The sequence below is a fragment of the Capra hircus genome, chromosome 15, assembly GCF_001704415.2.
Source record: "Capra hircus breed San Clemente chromosome 15, ASM170441v1, whole genome shotgun sequence".
Classification (NCBI taxonomy): Eukaryota; Metazoa; Chordata; class Mammalia; order Artiodactyla; family Bovidae; genus Capra; species Capra hircus.
The window spans coordinates 26374905-26396237 of NC_030822.1; the positions used below are offsets into that span (position 1 = coordinate 26374905).

Sequence of the window (21333 nt, forward strand, 5' to 3'; positions counted from 1 at the left end):
CATTCAAGGGCTCCTAGAAACTGTCCAGCTGCTCAGGCCACAGGTCTAGGGGCCATCCCCAACCCCTCCTTTCTCATATCCAATATGCAGCAAACCTGATTGACTTTACCTCCAAAATGGGTCCAGAATCTGATGCCCTTAACCACTTCCTCCACCGTCAGCCTGATAAAGGCTGCCTGCATGGCTCTCCTGCTGTTGCAATAACCTCCAAACTGGTCTCCCTGTTTCTGCCCCCAACACTGACCTCTACCCCACTATCAACACAGCAGGCTGAATGAGGCTGTTCAAACACTAATCCAGTCATGTCTCCCCTCTCCCAACTGACTCAAAACCCTCAATGGCTCCCCAGTTCACTCAGCATGAATACCAAGGTCCTTTGTAAGAACCAGCACTGTCCCACAGGATCGGGTCCCAGTTATCTCCAGCCCCTCCACCACCTCACTCCCTCCCTTCCAGCCACTCCTGCCTCTGTGCTCTTCCTACGATGCACCAGGCAGGTTGGGGCTTATAAAGCACTTTGGGGCTTTGCAGTTGCTGTTCCCTCCCTGCGCTGCTTTTCCTCCAGAATGCACATGGTCGGCTTCCTCACCTCCTCACCAACCTCTCCGTAAGGCCTTTCCTGATCCCTCTTCACAACTGCAAAACCCCACCACTGGCTCGCCTCCCTCCATTTTTCCCATCTCATATATCACCATCTGACTTATGATAATTCACTTATTTGCTTATTAACTACATCCCCCTTCTGCTAGAGGGTAAGTCCCATGATGACAGAGGATTTCAGTTTTGTTCACTACTGTGTCCCCAGGACACAGGACAATATCTGGCATATGATGGGCACCCAATAGGTTTTTCTGATGGAAGGAAGGAGTAGGTGGGGGCTATGAGCCCACTTTCGTGGCTACCTGGTTTCTGATTTGGTTTTATTTCATTGAGGGGAAAGGTTATCTTTTCCAACATTTGTTGTTTTCTGGGGTAATGTGCAGATATTTAGGGATGGGGTAAAGGCAGAAGTGAGAAATCCAAAGGTCTGTGTTAAATGATTCCATGGAGGGGATATAAGAGGCAGGTACCTGAATGTAATGTGATTGGAGCTGGGAGGTCAGTGGCAGGAGATGCCTCCTGCATGACGAGTGAATAAGTTTCCTGTGGACTCAGCTCGGCGGGGACATGTGCCTTGATTGGGGGTTAGGGGCTCCATGCCCTGGAAGAAACACCATGCTTTCGGCTTACTGCTCCCCTCTAGCAGTAATGATTGGGGTGGGGCTTCCCAGGGCACCCCAAGATCCAGACACAAGAGTCAAAAGGCAGAATCCAGGCACTGGGGACCTGCACAGGACCTAGGTTTTATCACTGAAAGGATGTGGACCTCCACCCTAAGGAGAGCACGGCAACCAGTATACCGTCATCCAATAAAATTTGACTCAGCACCCACACTTCACCAAGCCAATCTCCTTGTGCTTTTAACAGAGCTATCATTTTTCCAACAGAAACAAAGCCATTTTCTTAAGACAACACTCTCACAGACAGCATGGTACAGTGAAAAGGAGCAGGAACTCAAAAGCCTCACTTTAGCCTCCACTTGTCCATGACCTTGGCCAAGTCCTGGCCCCTCCCCGAGATAGAAAAGTGAAAGTGTCAGTCGCTCAGTTGTGTCCAGCTCTTTGTGATCCCATAGACAGTAGCCTGCCAGGATCCTCTGTCCATGGGGTTTCCCAGGCAAGAATGCTAGAGTGGGTTGCCATTTTCTCCTCCAGGGGATCTTCCTGAACCAGGGATCAAACCCACATCTCACACATTGGCAGATGGATTCTTTACCATCTGAGCCACCAAACCTGGATCAAATCCCTGTGCGTCACCAGCTGTGTGACCTCAAACAAGTATCTTGGCCTCTCTGTAAAAAGGTGACAACAATAATTACTCATGAGGGAGTCACAGGGAATGAATGAGATGAGAAATATGTGTGTGTAGCTCACAGGCTGGCCCAGGAGAGCAAAAGTGATTGTTATCAAATTGATCCCTGCCATGTTCTAATCCTGTGCTCCAAAAACTCCCTTGGGGGTGGGCATTTCTGGATGCTGCCCACCCCCAACACCCCCTGCCCCCATCCCAGTCTTATGCTGGAACCTCTCCATGGTTCCTCTGCAAGTAGGTTCCCAGAGTCCAGGGGAAGGAGACTCAGAACAGGAAACTTCACAGGGAGGTCCCCACAGCCTCCAGGGGCTTGGAAAGAGAGGTAGGAGGACAAGTGGGTTCAGTGGACTTTGAAGACTGCCCAGGAATGCATGAGCTTCGCAAGGCAGCTGGGTCTACAAGAGGAAAGACTGAGAGAACCCAGGGTCATTCCTATCTCACTAACTCTGCGACCTGCAGTGTGTGGGCTTCGGGGTGGGGACTACCGGTGCTGAGCTTCAGGCACCTGCACCCTCAGGTGCAGTGGCCCTATGCTCCTCCCATCAGCCAGCTGGGCACAGTGTTGGCCTGGAGCCAACCCATGGCAGAGAACCTCTGTCCAGACATGACATGCCACGGGCCCTGCTCTGCAGCTGTGGCTTTGTGAATTGTGCCAGGACTCTGCCAGGCACAAGGCAGGAGGGGGATGCCAGACACGCACGAAGGAAGGGGGATTCAGCATTAAGACTGAAAGTGAAAGGATGTCAGAGCTAAGCAGAGAGGAAATCAAAGGTAGAGAAGAGGTCAGAGCTATGCTGCTGCTAAGGTCACCCCGCATGCTGCTAAGGTCACCCCGCATCTCTGGAGCCCAAAGCACCTTGGGAGTTACACACAGCCTGGAGCTGGTTGTCAGGACACACCAAGAATGCTGTCCAGGACCTTCGGAGGACCAGGGTAGGGGGTGGCGTCCAGTCCCGGCTCCCTCAGATGCTGTAACTTGGAGTGAACCACACACCACCTCTGAGCTTCAGTCTCCGTCTGCAAAATGCAGAAACCACCACCTGCCCCTCCTGCTTCACAAGGTTAATCAGAGGCTCTGACTGAGTCTCGGATGTAGAACCCCTTTGCAGGGCCTGATGGGAAGAGCAGGCCTTGATACCTTCAGAGACTCAAGGGAGCAGAGAACTTGGTAGACAAGGTTTTGGGTCCCAGCCTGGGCCCCGGTTCACTGGGCAAGTCTCATCTCTTTCTCTAGGACTCAGTTTCCTCCTTTAAGAAACTGAGATACCTGCAGTCCACACAACTCAGTAAACAAAGGTCAAACCACTCCACAAACCACTCCACAAAAACACACACTCCACAAAAATAAATGAAAACCAAACAACAACAACAACAACGGCCCTTTCCCCAAGCCTCAGTGCCGTGGGGGCCAAGGACACAGCCCAGTCCCAAGGGCCACTGAGGCCTCTCACGCCATCCTCCATCCCCAACTGGGGTCTTTTACCTTCACAGAAGCTGCTGAGTGGCGGAGAGTGCCCGAGGAATAACCACAGAGAAACTACAACAGGAACCACAGCGCACGGTGGCGGCGAGATGGGGTGGGGGGCAAGGAGAACGTGGCGGGTCAGAAAACAAGAGGGCAAAACCCACCAGGGAGAGGGGACGAACCTTGGGGCAGCAGGGCTTCTGGGGGGTGGGGCAACACAGGCAGCTGGACAGGCACGGAAGGGGCCACGGCTCTGCCCTCCGGCGAGTCCCTCCTGCGCTCTCCAGGCCATGGGACAGGAGGAAATTACAGAACAAAAGGGCATCCAATCCAGCAGGTAGTCCACCAGACTACCATTCCAGGGACAAAGAAAACACCGAGGGTGGGAAATTCTCCATCCCCATGTGGGGTCCAGGGCTGGTGAAAATAGGCTTTTGTGCCCGTTTCTCTCAACACCCCCACACCCATCCACATCCTCAAGGGTAGACGTTCCCCCTTCACCCACACTCCGTTAGTGGCTAGAGGGTCAGAGAGGGGACCCCAAAACTGAGTCCTGATCAGGCTCTGCTCTGCCACATCTCATGTGATCCTTCTCTGGGCCTTGCACCCCACCTGCACCCCCTAATTTAGTACAAGAGGACCAGATAGGAGGATCTTGGAGACCCCCCAGCCTGGAACCACAGCAAAGCACTGCCCCCACTGTGTGGCCAGAGGAGCTCAGCTGAAGCCACTAGACAAGGGGATGCCTAGACACAGGTCCGGCTTCTGGGGGCCCTGCCTGCCCAATGAAAGCCACACCCCCACGTTACCATGGCGACGTCAGCCTGGAAGATCTGCTTGATGAACTTGTTCCTGGAGGAGTGCACCAGCTGGATGATGTCTCCATGCAGGGTGTCCCGGTTCTTCTCCAGGAAGCCTGGGCAGCACCACAGAGTGGTCACACATTGTAACTCCAGTGGCCTCCCCGCAACAAGACTCACCCACTTCCCAAAACCACCATGCCTTGTCCACAAAGACCCTCAAAATCCCCCTAGTTCAACCACATCCACTTTACAGTGGGGGACTCTGGGGCCAAGAGAGGACAGCTGCTTGCCCAAGGTCACAGAGAAAGCAAGGGGCAGGGCCAGAGCTAGAACTGTCTCCCCAGCCACACGCTGGCCCCCTCTTCCAGGCCTGGGCAACGAGAAGGGAGGATGTCTCAGTCCCCGGGAGGGAGTGGGGCTACCTTTTCCACTGAACCACCCCAATGTCTGAAATGCTAGCTTTAGTCTTTTGAACAAACACGAGATAGGCTGGGGCACTGGGGCGTGGGATCCTTTACTGGAGTGCTTGCACCTGGACAAAGCTCTCCCTGAGCAACAGAAACAAAGAAGCTACGAGACTAAAAATAACCGCAGCGCATGTGCAGCTTGGGCAGTTATGAGCAGTGAGATACAAAAAGGCTACAAACCAACTACCATTTCTGCTTCTGCTGGGAGCAAAAGCAGGACATTGCCTTGGGGCCCTGCACACAGCACCAAGAGTGTGAGCAGGCCATGCCAGCCACCTCTCCAGCCCGACCCACCTCACCAATCTGCCCCCACCTCATTTAAGGAACCAGTCTGCCCCACTCAGGGAGCCAGCAAGGGCACGTGTTTCTTGTTCAAGCTCCCTCACTCCCTCATGCTGCAGCACAAACCTCAGTAAAGCCTTGCCTGAACTTCTTGCCTGGCTTCTTATCAATTTCTACGGATTAAAGAGTCCAAGGACCCAGACTGGTAACAGAGGTGTCAAAAACTTTCCTTAAGTGGGTCCCCTAGGAGAGAATGCAAGTTCCTCTGGTACCAGCTAATAGCAAAGGAATGAAAGTAAACATACCTTGATTTCGGATATTGCCCTCACAGCTGCTCACAACTTCCCCTGTATATGTGGGACAGGTGGAGATTATCTTCCCCAACCCAGACTAGGAAAAAAATCAATGTGCAGAGAAGCTAAGCAAACTGTCTAACACCCACAGCAAACTGGGGGCAGAGTTAAGAGCTGAGTCCAGGAGCCCAGGTTCCAGTCCAGGGAGGCTCCCTGCACCACACAGACTCCAAAGAGGGCTGCCATTCCCAGGCCTGAGGATTTAGGAGCTGGTTAATGGGGTCCTTGATAGGCTGGGGCAGAAGATGGGGTGCCTGAGGAGGAGGAACCCTGCAGAGAAGCAGCACCCTTTCCCCCAGGACTCAGACTGCCCTGGCTGGTGGACAGCACAGAGACTCAGTGTGGGGCTGCCCACCTGACATCTGGGGACAGGCGAGTTGCAGGAGGCACCCAGTACCGGAAGTGGGGCTCTGAAGCTAGGATGGAATTGTAGGGCCCTAATTAAAGCATAAAGAAAGCTGAGCACCAAAGAATTGATGCTTTTGAATTATGGTGCTGGAGAAGACTCTTTAGAGTCCTCTGGACTGCAAGGAGATCAAATCAGTCAATTCTAGGGAAAATCAACCCTGAATATTCATTGAAAGGACTAATGCTGAAGCTCCAATACTTTGGCCACCTGATGCGAAGAGCAGACCCATTGGAAAAGACCTTGATGCTGGGAAAGATTGAAGGCAGGAGAAGGTGGTGGCAGAGGATGAGATGGTTAGATAGCATCCCTGACTCAATAGGCATGAATCCGAGCAAACTCCAGGAGATAGTAGAGGACAGGGGAGGCTGGCGTGCTGCAGTCCATGGGGTCGCAAAGAGTTGGACGTGACTTAGTGACTGAACAACAGCAAATTAAAGCTCTATGACAGACTCACTATGGGGCCCTAGAGAGTCCAGTTCTGGCCCTTCTGTTCCTTATCTTTTGAATGAGCATGATGTATCCACGAACTCTTGCTTCTTTTTGGATCACCTAAACCACTCATGTTTTAAATAAAATGCTTAACTAAAACAGTGTTCTATGAACAGAAAATGCTGACAGAATTGTTAAAAGTAGCTCAGAAATGATTAGTGACCTTAGGCAAGTCATTTCCCTCTCGGGGCCTCAGTTTCCAAATCCATAAAAGCAGATGAGTCTTCTGTTCCCTCCAGATCTAATAATATTCTATAATTTTATAAGTGAGTGGAATTCACTCAATTCTCATTTTCATATCCCCAGCAACAGTATGAAGTATGAAGCCTGGCCAATGAATGTTAGTTGACCTGAACTGAAAACACCCTCTCTTACTCTAAACAACAGATCCATTTGCTTACCCAACAGGCCTTCAAACTTAACGTTGGCTTCCTACTTTCTAACAGGAGGGTCAGATCTCACACCTGCTATTTTAAGGAAGGCTGACAGCCCTCTGATCCCATAACTACCACATGGCTCACTCTCTGCCTTCTGGGCCAATTCAACAAGGAAGTGTGAAACCGATGGCTCTTTGCTTGTTGAGAATTTCACTGACTTTGGCTGTGGGAGGGACCCTTCAGGACTGAGGGCAGTAGGACAGACACATCCCACAGCTGATGCCCACTCAAGGTCAGCTCTTTGCACCAGGGTGGGAGGGGTGGAGTTGGCAAGGGCAGTCTGCTTTTGACAGACCATGTAAGAATTCCAAAGGGAAAAACTTAACTATGTTCTGACCTTCTTCCTCACTTTTAGCTTTAAAAGGAGCCCAATTATATCTCCCAGGAGAAAAGAAGACGCAAGTCCTTCAAAGACCAAACTCGGTCTTGTTGCTCAAGGACTTTTGGTGGCTAACTGTGCTGGTTCTAGATCTGGCTTTGCACCCAGCAGGCTGTGGGATCTACAAACAGTTAACTGCTCCTTCTGAGCCTCACTTTCCCCTTATGTGCAAAGGAGTGTTGAGCCCATACAAAGAACTGAAACCAGGACTAAAGAAGATACTGTACACCCATGATCACTTGCACTGCAAGGAGATCAACCCTGAATATTCACTGGAAGGACTGACGTTGAAGCTGAATCACCAATGTTTTGGCCACCTGATGCGAAGAGTCAACTCACTGGAAAACACTCTGATGCAGGGGAAGATTGAAGGCAAAAGGAGAAGAGGGCAGCAGAGGATGAGATGGTTGGATGGCATCACTGACTCAATGGATATGAATCTGAGCAAACTCTGGGAGATAGTGGAGGACGGTGAAGACTGGCGTGCTGCAGTCCACGGGGTCGCAAAGAGTTGGACACACCTTGGTGACTGAACAGCAACACCATGTTCACAGCAGCACTATCCATAGCAGCCAAAAGGCAGAAACAATCCAACTGTCCATCAACAGATGAATGGATAAATAAATGGTGCTGTGTATGTGTGTGTATATGTATATGCAACAGAATATTATTGTCATAAAAAGGACCAAATTCTGACACATGCTACAACATGGATGAACCTTGAGGGTATTATGCTAAGTGAAATAAGCCAGACACAAAAGGATGAATACTGTATGTTTCGCTTATATGAGGTACGTGAATAGTTAGATACGTAGAGGCAGAGAGTAGAGTAGAGGTTATCAGGGACTGGGGGTGAGGGGAGGATGCAGAGTTACTGTTTCGTGCACACAGAGCCCCTGTTTGGGGTGATGGATAGACTCTGGAGAGTGGTGACAACTGAACAATATCATGAGTGTAGTTAATGCTACTGAATTGCAAACCTAAAAATTGTTAAAATGGTTAATTTCATATTACACATATTTTAACAAAATTTTATAAACTCTGAAAAAAAACAGCACTGAACCCAACGTTTTCTAACATCCCTTCCCTCTTCATATTTCAGCACTCTGGTGTGTCTGTCCTGGGCTGGAGAAGGGGAAGGAAGGGAGGGAACACAGGCAAAGAGAGGCAGCCAGCCCCGGGGGGCCCTCCTATACCTTGACTCTCATAGTAAACGATGCCTGCAAAGTGGTTGATCCCAAACTGGGTCTCGTGATTGTTCTTGGGGGGAATGTAGTTCGAGTTGAGCTTGTGCTGGGAGTTGAGCTTATGCAACATGGTGGTGTCCGTGCCCTGTGGGAACCGAGGAGCACCCATCAAGCTCTCCCTCTCCTGCCCACCCCACTCTCCACCAGGCCCCATTGCCTCTCCTGCCCTCTGTCTTTCCCAAGAGCCTCCCTCCCTTTATTTATATCCCAACACAGAAGCTCTCTGGGCCTCCGTTTCCCCATCTGTGAAGTGGGTAAATTGGAATTACAAAACCTTGAAGGTACATCCCAGTATAGGAAATCTTTTTCCCAAGATTAAAATCATGCAAGTAGCCCCTCCCCGACTCCAAGACATATTCTGTGCCTGGAGCACCTATTCTGTGCCAGTGGCATACTTGGATCTTTGGAGGGAAGGAGTCTCGTCTGCCCTGCCCTGCCCTGCCCCAGGCCCACCTTGGGGAACTTGCTCTCCTCATCGATGAGGGAGATGATGTTCATGGGTTTGTTGGCGATCATGTCCAGGGCGTCCTGGTTGTCTGTGAACTCGATGTGCAGCCAGTCAATGCTCTCCAGGTCATACTCCTCCTGCTCCAGCTTGAACACATGCCGCACGAAGAACTGCTGCAGGTGCTCATTGGCAAAGTTGATGCAGAGCTGCTCAAAGCTGCAGGGACGGGGCAGGGGACAGGGGGCAGCAGGGGAGGGGGAGGGGTGTTCAGGCCCTGCCTTGCCGCTCAGGGGTGACCCCAGCCTCATGTTCAGTGTGCCCCTGGGATTTTCAGTCTCCAACCTCCTCCATGACAGAAGAGGGCATGAAGGCCCAGCAAGGGCACAGGACTCACCCAAGGTCACTGAGTGAGTCAGAGAAGAGTTAAGGATGGATTACCAGGCCCTAGGAAAGGGCTGGCCAATGGGCACCACACCCCTGGCAGAGCACCCAGGAGAGGAAGAGCCAAGGCACTGGGGAGGTGGGCCTCAAAGATTCAAAGCATCAACAGATATGGGAAGGGGGCTCATGAGATCTGGCAAGCAAGGCCTTGAGGGTGACATCTCTGAGGCACCAACTCAGCATTCTCCCTGGTGACTGACACTTCGTGTGTTCTGGGTAGAGAGAGGGCTTTGAGACACCTCAACATTATAGGAATTGAAGTGACTCACCAGGGATAATATAGCTAAAAAGTGGGGCAAGGCCAGCTGCCTCTAGCCCCAGCATTCTCCTGGGCCTGCTCCATCCATCTGCACTTCACATGGCCCCCAAAGAGGGGTGGGACATCAAGCATGGCCAAGACCCCCATCTCAAACATTGCTCAGTCTCAGCCTCACTTGCTTTGAGGCATCTTGCAGCTTGGAAATGGACCAATGGGCAATGGGGAATAGAGTGTCACAATGGGTAAGAGCCTTTGCCCCACCACCACACTGGCCTCAGCTGGCCCAGGGACTGGGGGGGATGGGGAGGGAGGGGAAGGGCCCCCAGGATTCTGTGTCTGGAGTCACATTTTTCAACAGCCTGGAAGACTGTGCTTGGGACTAGCTAAATGTAGTTTAAAGGGAGAGATGTGATCTGTAAGTCCACACTTTTAGAAGAAAATTCCCATAAGACACAGCCCCATGTGGTACCTGTTCACTGCAAAGTTCTCGAACCCAAAAATGTCCAGGAGACCGATGGACCGGCGAGAGTTCTTCACTTCCTGGGAAGGGGGCTTATAAATGGCTGCATTGATCTTGTCCACAATCCACACAAAGAGCCGCCCGTAGATGCCCTGAAGGGAGATGCGGCTGCATAAGCCACAGCTTCCCAGGGAGACTAGCCGGACGGACACCTTCCCTGGGCCTCGGAGGCCTCACTCTAGCCCCTTCCTGCTGCAGGAAACCCCCACGTCTTTATTCCAGCTGTTCCCTCTGCCTGGAGCACCCTCTCCTGCCTGAATAACGTCTGCTTGTTTTTCAAAGCTCTATGGAGATATCAGCTCCACCAAGAAACCTCCCCTTCCCTCCCCTGGAAGTTTCGGCTCCCACCCCTCCAACCATGTCGCCTCTACAACTCTGACTATCTCCAGGGTCCCAGAGCCCAGCACAGGGCCTGGCACAGGGCAAGGGCTCAATGGATGACAAGATGGCAGGGCTGGGGGGCCTCCCCACCTGGCCCATTCCCTCTGCGGGGTCTTCTTTAGAAGGAGAGACCAGAGAGGGTATCCACAGGGCTGGGAATAGCACAGCAGACTGAATGGCCAGCAAATATGATTCAGCATGAAGCAGGCCAGGGGTGGAAGGCCTCAGGTCACCAGAGCTATTTGGGCCCTTGAAGAACACAAGTCCCAGCCCCTTGTGGGATGGATGAATCGGGCTCAGGGGGAAGGCACACTCTTGTCCAGGCCCCAAAGAGCCAGTGGCTGGAGCTGGACCCAAGGGCAGAGCGGGGTCAAGGCTGACATCCCTCCAGCTCTGTGGGCTCCTCGGCTCCTGCCCACCAACAACCCAGCCTCTCATGGGGCAAGGAGAGCAGGCGGCCACTCCACCTTGACGAAGGCATCTCGCACGTCCAGCGCCTGCTCCTTGCTGAGCGGAGTGGACACTGTCTCCCCGCGAGTGATGAGGGTACGGCTAGTCAGGCAGTTCATCAGGTCTGGGGGGTTCACCTGGTGGGGCAACATCCAGGCGCTCACGCAGCCCCCTGCCAGCCCGCCCCTCCCTCAGCCACACCTAGAAGCCCTCCCGCTTTCCAGTCAGGCCTGGCCCAGCCTGCTCCCTCCACTGGAAAGCCCTCCACAGCCCACAGCCCAATCCTCCCCAGTCGTCAAAACCACCCAAATGCCTCTCTCCTCCAGCCCCTTCCCACCCCCAGGATGTCACCTGTCCCTTCAGGGCTGGCTCCACTGGCTCAGACTCTGACTTTATTCATCCCAGTTTTCCAACTCAAGGCAGAGGCTAGTATATATTTACTAAAAGACTGACTGACCCGCTCAGGGCCCCCAGACCCCCACCCTCTCCAGGGGCAGCTGTACTAGGTCTCCACTCCTCCTCTGGGGCCCGGTGCCAGCACAGATCCTGCCCACAGCTGGTTGGTTCTCAGTGCTGAACTCCCAGGATTCTCCAAGCAGAGGGCCCCAGCTCCCTGAGCCAGAAGTCAACACCGTCCCTCTGAGAGAAAGAACAGCAGTCTCTCACTGACCTCCAGCAAGGATGCGGCCGTGGCCAGGGATGGCGAGAAGAGGACCTCGCAGGCATCCAGGTTTTCAAATGTGCGGTCTGTCAGCAGCACGAGGCACAGCGTCAGGCAAGGGAGGTGGGGTGGGGGACAGCCTAGGGCAACGGGGTAGCTCTGCCCACGCTCAGGGGACTGCCCTGTCTACGGAGGGCACCAGCACCATGATTAAATGCTTTTCTGGGCTAATAGCTGTCTGACGAGTGTTGTCTCCATGAGCCATGGGCACCATGAGGGCAAGAAGCAGGAATGCCCAGCATCTGGCCCCCTGCCTGACATCCAAGTAAGCAGACCCTGGCAATCATGCCCCGTGCCACCTCCCATGACCCCTACTCCAGACGCCCAGAGTAAGCAGGGACTCCTGACACAGGCCTGGGGAACTCGCCTTGCTCTGGGCCTGACACCATCCGCCCTTCCCCAGATGTGCCCTACTCTGTCAGGCCTAGGACCTTTGCACAGCTCTTGTTTCTGCTCAGTGCACCCATTCCCCACGTCTCTGTCTTTCAAGACTCATTAGACTGTGAGCGCCTTAGATCTGGGACCATTCATTCATTCACTGAGCAGACTTTCCTAGGGCTCTTGCTTGGTCCAGGAACCATGCTGGACACCAGAGCAAGAGCAGAGTGGACCTGGCACCACCTCCCAGCCCGGCACACTGTCAGTGCCCTGGGAGTGCTGGACGAGAGAACGCATTTCCTTCGCTAGTCTTCCCTCCTCACTAGAGATGGCCGCTGGGTCCCTCACCCTCATACTGCAGGTTGCCCAGGTGCAGGATGGCAGCCAGAAGCTTCGAGATCTCCCAGTTCTCTGTGTCAGTGAACATGAGCACCTTCATGGCCGAGCGGATGTTGGCATATTCCTGGCTGTCCTCGCGGCCCTCACAGGTTACGCAGTTACCCTGGTGGGAGGAAGTTGGAAAGTGGGGAGCAGGAGGGTGTCACAGAGACCATAGGTTACCCCAGAGAGGCAGTGCCCTGGGCCAGCCTGGGTTTCTGGGCACTGACCTCACCTAGGACTCCTCCAGAAAATCTAGAAAGCTCCTAGCTGGGCTTCTCAAGAACACATTCCTGCATCAGAGGAGCCTGGACGCCCCTTCTTCCCAAGAGTAAGAGGAGCCAGATCACTGATGCCAGGCCTGCCACTGCCACCCTGCCCTGCAGTCACAGCACCAAGGTTTTACCATGCCCCTTGCCCCCTGTGGACACACACTCTCAGGGACTTGAACCCCTCACCAGGTGCAGCCTGGGATGGAAGGTGGGGTGGTGACTGTCGACAGGCAGGGTGTCAAGGGGTCTGCCCCACTGTGTGTGCCTATGAGACGTGTGTGTGTGTGTGTGTCCAAGTGTGCCAGCCAGCTAAAGGAAGTGTCCAGGAAGGCCTGTCACACCTGCAACACACATACACACCTTTGTTGTCCCATATCTCTCATGTGCTATAGCCCATATTTGTGTCCACGTGTCTGGCCAAGCTTGGGTCTAAACAACCAGGCATGGGCTCCTCCCAGGGCAAAGGAAGCCAGTGCCCCCCAGGCCAGCTTGCTATGTGCATGGCCCCTCACTGGCACTGAGCGGCAGCAAAGGCCTCTGGCCCCCTTATCCTTGGTGGCCAGACCCCAGCAAGAGGCTGGCACCAGGGCCCAGCAACCAGTCAGCACCCAAGGCTGAAGCCACAGCAGCCTGTGCTCCACAGTCCTGGGGGAGCCCTGGCAGAGGTCACAGTCTCCACAACCTCGAAGACTAAAGTACCACAGCACATGTGTGCAGGGAGGGCCTAGTGTGCATACACGTGGGCACATGCGTGTCTATGAGTCCCTGGGTCCGGGACACCTACACATTTAGGAATGTGTGTGTCTGTGGCAGGCTTCCCAGGTGACGCTAGTGGTAAAGGATCTGCTGCCAAGGTAAGAGGCATAAGAGACGCAAGTTCGATCCCTGGGCCAGGAAGATCCCCTAGAGGAGGGCATGCCAACCCACTTCAGTATTCTTGCTTGGAGAATCCCATGAACAGAGGAGCCTGGCAGGCTACAGTCCATGGGGTCACAACAAGTCAGACACAACTGAAGCGTTATTACTAGTATCTGTGGTGAGAATTCATCTAGATGGGTGGGGGAGCAAGTGTGTGCCCACGTGGGGAACATGCTTTACGGTGGGCTGGTGCCTGTCAGAGGATGAAAGAAAGCCCACAGCGAAGTTCCCACCCACCAGGCCTGGAGCTGGGGAGGGGCTGGAACAGGTGTCCCCCTCCCCGGGTGCCCACCTGGGCCTCACCATGGCCAAGTAGTTATAGTCTGTGGCCTGGCCCAGGCCCAGCTTCTTCTTCTGCTCCTCATTCATGCCCTCCAGCATGCAGTAGAACACGTGGTAATTCCTTTCATCCGGGGCCTGAAAACGTGGGCACAAGGTGTTGGGGGACGGGAGGGCAGCACAGGGCCATTGGGCAGCACACAATCAGACTATAAACAGTTCACTGTTTGAACAAGTGTCTCATGAAAAAGGCCACATGGGTGGGTTTCCTGATGGGATCCCAGGCCCTGAGGCAAGCAAGCAGGAACACAGGGACAAGCAAGGCTATGCAAAGTGCACCCCACACTCCGCACCCTGAGTGAGGGGCTCCTGTGCAGGGGCTCAGGCCCACCTGGCGACAGACTCGTGACTTCTCCAGCAGGTACTGCTCGATCCTGGCGCCCTCGATGGCGCCCCGCTTGTTGAAGTGGATGTCAATGTACTTCCCGAAGCGGCTTGAGTTGTCGTTGCGGATGGTCTTAGCATTCCCAAATGCTGCAAGGGTAGGAGAGGGTCACGGGTCATGGGTCACAGTCATGGTCAACTCTCCCCCGCCCCTCAGCCACCCTGCTCCTCCCTGAGTGCCCCAGTCTTACCTTCCAAGATGGGAGTTGCTTCCAGCACCTGCTGCTCAATCCACGAGTGCTGCCCACTGATGGCTGCCAGGAACTGCAGGATCAGCTTCGTGCTCTCTGTCTTCCCCGCCCCCGACTCCCCACTGCAGAGGAGACACAGGCAGAGGCGGGACCTGTTACAGCTGCTGTCCCACTCCAGTCAGCTCCTCATCAGTAAAATGGGCTGAAACTAAGGACCTTTCGGGGCTTCCCTGGTAGTTCAGATGGTAAAGAATCTGCCTGCATTGCGGGAGACCTGGGTTCAATCCCTGGGTTGGGAAGATCCCCGGGAGGAGGGCATGGTGACCCACTCCAGTATTCTTGCCTGGAGAATCCCATGGACAGAGGAGCCTGGTGGGCTTCAGTCCATGGAGTCGCAAAGAGTCAGACATGACTAAGCGACAAACACTTCATTTTCAAGGACTTTTCAAACCTGGGGAAGGTAAAAGGAGCTCAGTTAACTTTCCTTCCCCTCCATTCATACTGCCACACAGCATGGCATTAACTTTGTCAATGCTCTGTCAATTAAGTAAGCATGTCAATGCTTTGTCCTTTTATCCTCTGCCCAAGAGAGAATGGGAGCCTGAGATTGCAACTGACCATAACTTAACAGGAGCCAGCAGTAAGGTTGGCATCGAAAGCTAACATGAGCTCTGGTGACATTAATAGAGATATAAGGCCTGGGAAAGGGGAGGTGATTCTCTATATTATGAGGCATTAGCAGGAGCATAGAGCAGGAGTTCTAGGGGCTAAGCCTGGCGCTCCATGCTGGCGCTGGGTGCCCACCTGATGATGCAGCACTGGTCACGGCTGTTGCGCTTCATACTGAAGTAGCAATTGTCAGCAATGGCAAAGATGTGGGGGGGCATCTCCCCAATCTTCTTGTTGGTATACTGGCGGATGTGTTCTGGCGAGTAGATAGAGAGCAGCTGGTAGGGGTTCACAGCCACCAGGATGGAGCCCGTGTAGGTCTGTGGGCAACAAGGAACAGAGAGCTCATCCCTTCCTATGTAGGGGGGCTCTGATTCCAGAAAGCTCTCAGGCTCTGCCCTACTCTGTCCCTCTGGAAGTCAGAGCACTGGCTTTGGTGCTGGAATCCTACCTCCCTATGAGGTGGGCAGTGGGGGGTGTGTAGGCAGCGGGCTTCAGGTTAGCATTGGGCCAGCTCAGAGTAGGTGCTTAGAAACATTTAATGAAAGGAGGAAGCAGGGGGCGGGGGAGGGAAGGAGGGTCTCGAAGCCTCGATTTCCTTATCTTTATCTGTAAAATGGGTATAATATAACTGTCTAAGAAGATTAAAGAAGATAGTGGACTTTAAAATTCATAGCACCCTGCAGGTAATCCTCAAAGGCTGACTCCCACCTTTGCCTCCAAACCCTGAACCTCAAACTATGGGTGTAAAATTCACAAACTGGACCTTTCCAGGGTGGAGGAGATGGGTAGGTGAGAAGGGAGTGGAATGAAGCCATCAAGAGCTAAAGGGGCTGGGTGGGCCTCCGTCTCTGCAGCACTGCCCCTGCAGTTGGTACAGCCACCCTGGGTGGTGTGGGCACAGGGGCCAGACACACCTCAGAGAGCCTTCCGGGGGGTTTCCCTCCTCGAGCTCCTTGGTTAGTGCACCTGGGTGCAAAATTTCCTGCTGCAGACCCAAACCCTGCCACACAGGGGACAACAAGGCCTGGTCCTCCTGCCTCCAGGCCACAGTGAGGCTCTCGAGGGTTACTTCTCCTTCTCCGCCCCCCACCGCTCCCCACTCCAACTGTAAAAGGTCACACCCAGCCTATCATTGGTGATGGATCTATTGACATCTGAGCCCAGATGGGCTGAAGAAAGCTGTGAGTACGCAGGGGAGGGATCAGCCCCATCCATCCCCTCCCACCTGGGGCCACATCCTGGCAGCCTCAGGCCCTAGGTGGCCATGCAGGGAAAGCGCTGCTGCCAGCACCACATACCAGGCCAGTGCCCACCGCAGGACCAGCTGTGCCATGCAAAGCGGCCCTGGCCTGAGCGCCCCAGACCCAGGCTTCCTACCAGATACTGCCCTTCTGAGCCTCAGAGGACCCTCCTCTCCCCATCCTGGCTCTTCCTCTGAGTAGCCCATGCCAGAAGCAGCTGAGCCTCACCAGGCCGACCGCCTGACCGTGTGCCAGAGCCTGAGCAGCAGAGACAGGGCAGGATGGGGAAGGAGGCTGGAGGGGAGCTGCCAGGCCAACCCCACCGGAGAGCAGGAACCTGCTCTGTGCTACTCACCCGCCCTCCACAGTTGGTCTGAGGTTGGAAAGTAGGGACAAAAGAGAACTCGTCAGTGGCAATGGGGTGATAAGGATCTGCTCCACCAGCAACACCCAACACAGCCCAGGTGAGTCCATTGGGCTGACTCCCCAGAACAGGACCTGTCAACCTCTAGCCCCAGGGGTCCTCGGCCACTGTTCCCCACAGCTCAGCCCAGCCAAGCAGTGGGAATCAGCTAGATTATGGTCCCCAGGTGGTAGAGAGAACCACAGAAACATCCCTGTGAATTTAAAAAGATGGTAACAATAACCCCATATATGACACAGCGAAAGAGACACAGATGTATAGAGCAGTCTTTTGGACTCTGTGGGAGAGGGTAAGGGTGGGATGATTTGGGAGAATGGTGTTGAAACATGTATAATATCATATATGAAACAAATTGCCAGTCCAGGTTCGGTGCATGAGACAGGGCGCTCAGGGCTGGTGCTCTAGGATGACCCAGAGATGGGATGGGGAGGGAGGTGGGCGGGGGTGTTCAGGATGGGGAACACATGTACACCCATGGTGGATTCATGTCAATGTATAGCAAAACCACTACAATATTGTAAAGTAATTAGCCTCCAATTAAAATAAATAAATTTATATTTTTAAAAATCTAACTGAAAAAAAAAATCCCTGTGGCAAATCTCTACTTCTCTAAGTCTGTCTGTTCATCTGTAAAAAGGGTATGGTTAACACCCACCTCGCAAGGCTGCTGTAAAGACCAAAGGGCACAACCTTTGGACAGGTGCCTGGTGCAGAGTTGGCTGTCCACAAGCACCTTCCTTTGAGTATTTCCTTAACAGCAGGTATGGCTCTCAACCACTTGGCCCTTGATTGCCATGTGATCTGAGGCCTGTGTGCCTTCCCTGAGGCACAAGGGAAGGCTGACACCATACCCGACTGCCAGGGAGGGAGAGCCTGGGGCCAAAGGAACTCATCCCAGGCTCACAAGATGGAGAGGGTGCAGGCGGGCAGAGTGCTCTCAGTGGGAATCAAGCACAGAGGCGTGAAAGGACAGGACATTTGGGAAGATTGCTAGGGAAAGGTCACCCTGACAGCTGGGGAGGATAAATAGCAGTTACAGAGGCTGGAGGCAGACGCGCTATTTCAAACCCAATGAACCAGTCAACGGGGGAATCAGAGCCAGATCGAGGTGGCCCTGAGGAGAGGCTCGGTGACCAAGCACAGAGGGGCAGTGCCAGAGAGGGCGAGGGTGCACTGAGAAACAGGAGGAGCCTTCCCAGGGCTGGGCCTGGACCCTTTCTCCCCATTACCCTTCCGTGGCCCTCTCCTCTGCCCACAGCCCAGAGGGCCCTCCCGAGCACTAGGCCCCTCAGTCCTCTGCCTCCCGGACATCCCCACTTGATGTCCGCCAGCCTGCCAAGACCACAGCCCACTCTCCCCTCCAACCCTGCTCCTGCTCTGCCTCCCAGCTCAGCCAACAGCGCCACCACTGCCCTTCACCACCATCCTTCACCAGGGCGGGATGCTGGGGGAGTCTACCCTCCTTCCTAACAACCCACTTCTCTCTGTGGACATGGCCATGTTCCTGGCCAGGCACCTCCCCTCTGGACTCCCAGCTTCCACCATGCCCCCTACAATCTGTCCACCATGCCCCCTACAATCTGTCCACCACTGGGAATCTGGGACAGAAGGCCCCTGTGAGGCATAGTTATGATGTTCCTCTGAGCCTCCAAGAAGGGGCAGGACTTGCCAAGGTCACACAGCAGATAAGTGGGGAATGGGATAATGGAGGGACTCTGGCACCAGAGCCCCAGCTCTCACCTCCCCACCTGGACTCAACCAAAGCCCAAGGATTCACCTGCAAGATTGTGGGGCTGGTGGTAGGGGAGGCAGAAGAAGTGAGGGGCTTGGCCGCTGCTGACAACGAGACTCAGGCCTCTCTCTGCACCTCAGCATGTGTCCACCCCCTTAGGCTCTGGGCACTGCTCTCTGAGCCCCTCTGGCCCTGTCTCTCCAAGGGTTCATGGTAAACAGAGGGTTAATGTCCACTCCCCAACACTGGCATTTTGTCAAGTCTCCAGTGATAAAGCCCACCCTATAGGACCATGGGCTGGGGTAGGGAAGAGATAAGGATTATTCCTGAGTCAAGGACATAGCACACAGGTCCCTGGGGGCCCCAAGTTCCAGGTGGAGATCAAGGAACCTCCGTTGGGTCAGAGACACACCCCAGGAGATATGGTAGGAATCCACCTCCTCCTCTGGGAAACCCCTGGGCCTGCTATCCCTGGGGCCTTCCGCTTAGCAGGCCATGGAGACCAAGGTACACATACTATACCAGTGTCAGAGAGCTACCCATCCCATTGCACCAAATGGGTGACAGAGACCAGAAATGGGGAGGGATTCTCCAAAGGCCACCTGCCAAAACCTCGATCCAGGTCTCCCAGCTCCCAGACTGGAGCTCCAGTCCCTGCTCAGCATCAGCCCTGCAACCTGTTCCCTGAAAGACCCAGCAATGACCCCTGGCCTCTGGGACCACCCAATGAGAGGTTGCTGCTTGCTCTTTAGTCACTAAGTCATGTCTGACTCATTGCGACCCCATGGACTGTAGCCTACCAGGCTCCTCTGTCCATGGGATTTCCCATGCAAAAACACTGGAGTGGGTTGCCATTTCCTTCTCTAGGGGATCTTTCCAACCCAGGAATCAAACTTATATCTCCTACATTGGCATGTGGGTTCTTTACCACTGAGCCACCAGGGTAGCCCACATAAGGGGTACTATGAGGATTAAATCAGTTAATTCATGTTAAATACTTATAACAGTGCCTAGCATAAATTGACGGAGAAGGCAATGGCACCCCACTCCAGTACTCTTGCCTGGAAAATCCCATGGATGGAGGAGCCTGGTAGGCTGTGGTCCATGGGGTCGCTAAGAGTTGGACACGACTGAGCAACTTTGCTTTCACTTTTCACTTTCATGCATTGGAGAAGGAAATGGCAACCCATTCCAATGTTCTTGCCTGGAGAATCCCAGGGACGGGGGAGCCTGGTGGGCTGACGTCTATGGGGTTGCACAGAGTTGGACACGACTGAAGTGACTTAGCAGCAGCAGCAGCATAAGTTGAAGACTCAATAAACGTTATTCATGGTAGCATTCTTCTAGAGATTAAAAATGCTGCCCTATCTGTGTGCTAAGTTGCTTCAGTCGTGTCTGACTCTTTGCAACCCTGTAGACTGTAGTCTGCCAAGCTCCCCTGTCCATGCGATTTTCCAGGCCAGAACACTGGAGTGGGTTTTCCATTTCTTCCTCCAGAGGATCTTCCCAACCCAGATATCGAACCCACATCTCTTAGGTCTCCTGCATTGGCAGGTGGGGTCTTTATCACTACCACCACCTGGGCGCTAAAATTACACTAAAACAAAAAGATTCATTTCTGCCATATTACTCAGACATATACAGTAGAGATTAACAGAAAACTGCTCTAAACCTCACTCATCATATAGTACCAATGCTATAAGCAACCAACATCTCAATCTCACAAAAAAGTTTACTAACCCAATACTAAGTACCTGTCTGACTCAACAGAAGCACACTGAGTCTTTTTGGTATATCTGATATATTCTGAGTATTTGATATAGTGATCAAATGCAGAATCATGAACAACATGCATATAACCCCTTCTTCAGAAGTTACTGATACTTGGCGGAACCAATGCTACCATAGTCTGAACTCACAATCCTACTGTAAATTACTCAGCAAATTATCTCACGCTTGAAATTAACAATACTAACCATTCCCACTGCATCTTGGTCAAAGGGATTCCAGTTCACATTCTCAGGATATCGTGAAAGGACCTTAGACTTGAATGTTTGTCTCAGTGGTGTCTGCTCAAAATTTTCTCCTTCAGTTGAGAGGTTGCTAGGGGTCCTCTGAGGGCTCTGCCTCACTTAGGGTGCCTGGGGCTAACTTACGGCCCTGGGGTGCTGTCCTTCAGGCTCCTGGGAGCAGACCAGCTGGAGCAGGCAAGCCCTAAGCAGACAGTCAGGGACAGAGCATCCTCCAGGCCCAAAGCTATGAGTGGCCGTGGTAATCTGAGGAAATCCCGGGTGTGTAGGGCTGTACCCAGGGTAACCTAAGCCATGAAGTGACCAGGGTTGCCATGGTTAGGGACAGGTACGGTTTCTGGGTGGGACAATAGCCCAGCTGCTTCTTCAAAGCCCTGGTCTAATCCTACTTCATCCACTCAGTCACAGAAGCATAGAGTCAGCAAGTCAAGGAAACCTCCTTGAGCCCTGCAGCTCTGGAGCGCAGGACCCTGCACCAGCAGACACCCTGAATCTTAGGTCCACAGAACTAGGCAAGCTGGGGACCTTCCAGGTGCTGTGGCTGGATTTCTGATCGTGAGTCTCTGAATGGGAAAGAGAGCTTAGACACCTCTTCTGTGCTCCATCCTCATGCCCTCCCCACCACTTCCTATCCCTCACCCTAAAATCAGTCAGAATGGTTACTAGCAAAACTTCTAATGAGGCAAATGGCACAGACCTCACAGTTTTCTGGAGAAGCCATAAATCTCTGGAATTCTTTTATTTGATCCCATAGTCAACCTAGGTAAGGCCATAACGTCCAGGCTGATTTCTCTCCTGACTGCCTGCTAATCACACACAGAAGAATATTAGTCGCTCAGTCATGTCCAACTCTCTGTGACCCCATGAACTGTAGCCCACCAGGTTCCTCTGTCCATGCAATTCTCCATGCAA

At 53.4% G+C, this 21333-nt stretch overlaps 1 protein-coding gene across 1 annotated transcript in view; it reads right to left on the minus strand.

Annotated features, from left to right (window-relative positions):
• MYO7A (myosin VIIA) overlaps nucleotides 1-21333 on the minus strand; it is a 104379-nt gene that overhangs the window by 59715 nt on the left and 23331 nt on the right. The window contains exons 5-16 of the mRNA XM_018059307.1: nucleotides 16464-16493; nucleotides 15127-15311; nucleotides 14323-14444; nucleotides 14079-14221; nucleotides 13712-13825; nucleotides 12189-12342; nucleotides 11412-11488; nucleotides 10759-10878; nucleotides 9860-10002; nucleotides 8696-8906; nucleotides 8192-8327; nucleotides 4186-4292 (exon numbers count right to left, since the gene is read on the minus strand). Of these exons, the coding sequence (XP_017914796.1) occupies nucleotides 4186-4292; nucleotides 8192-8327; nucleotides 8696-8906; nucleotides 9860-10002; nucleotides 10759-10878; nucleotides 11412-11488; nucleotides 12189-12342; nucleotides 13712-13825; nucleotides 14079-14221; nucleotides 14323-14444; nucleotides 15127-15311; nucleotides 16464-16493 (1542 nt within the window). The remainder of the gene's footprint in view (nucleotides 1-4185; nucleotides 4293-8191; nucleotides 8328-8695; nucleotides 8907-9859; nucleotides 10003-10758; nucleotides 10879-11411; nucleotides 11489-12188; nucleotides 12343-13711; nucleotides 13826-14078; nucleotides 14222-14322; nucleotides 14445-15126; nucleotides 15312-16463; nucleotides 16494-21333) is intronic.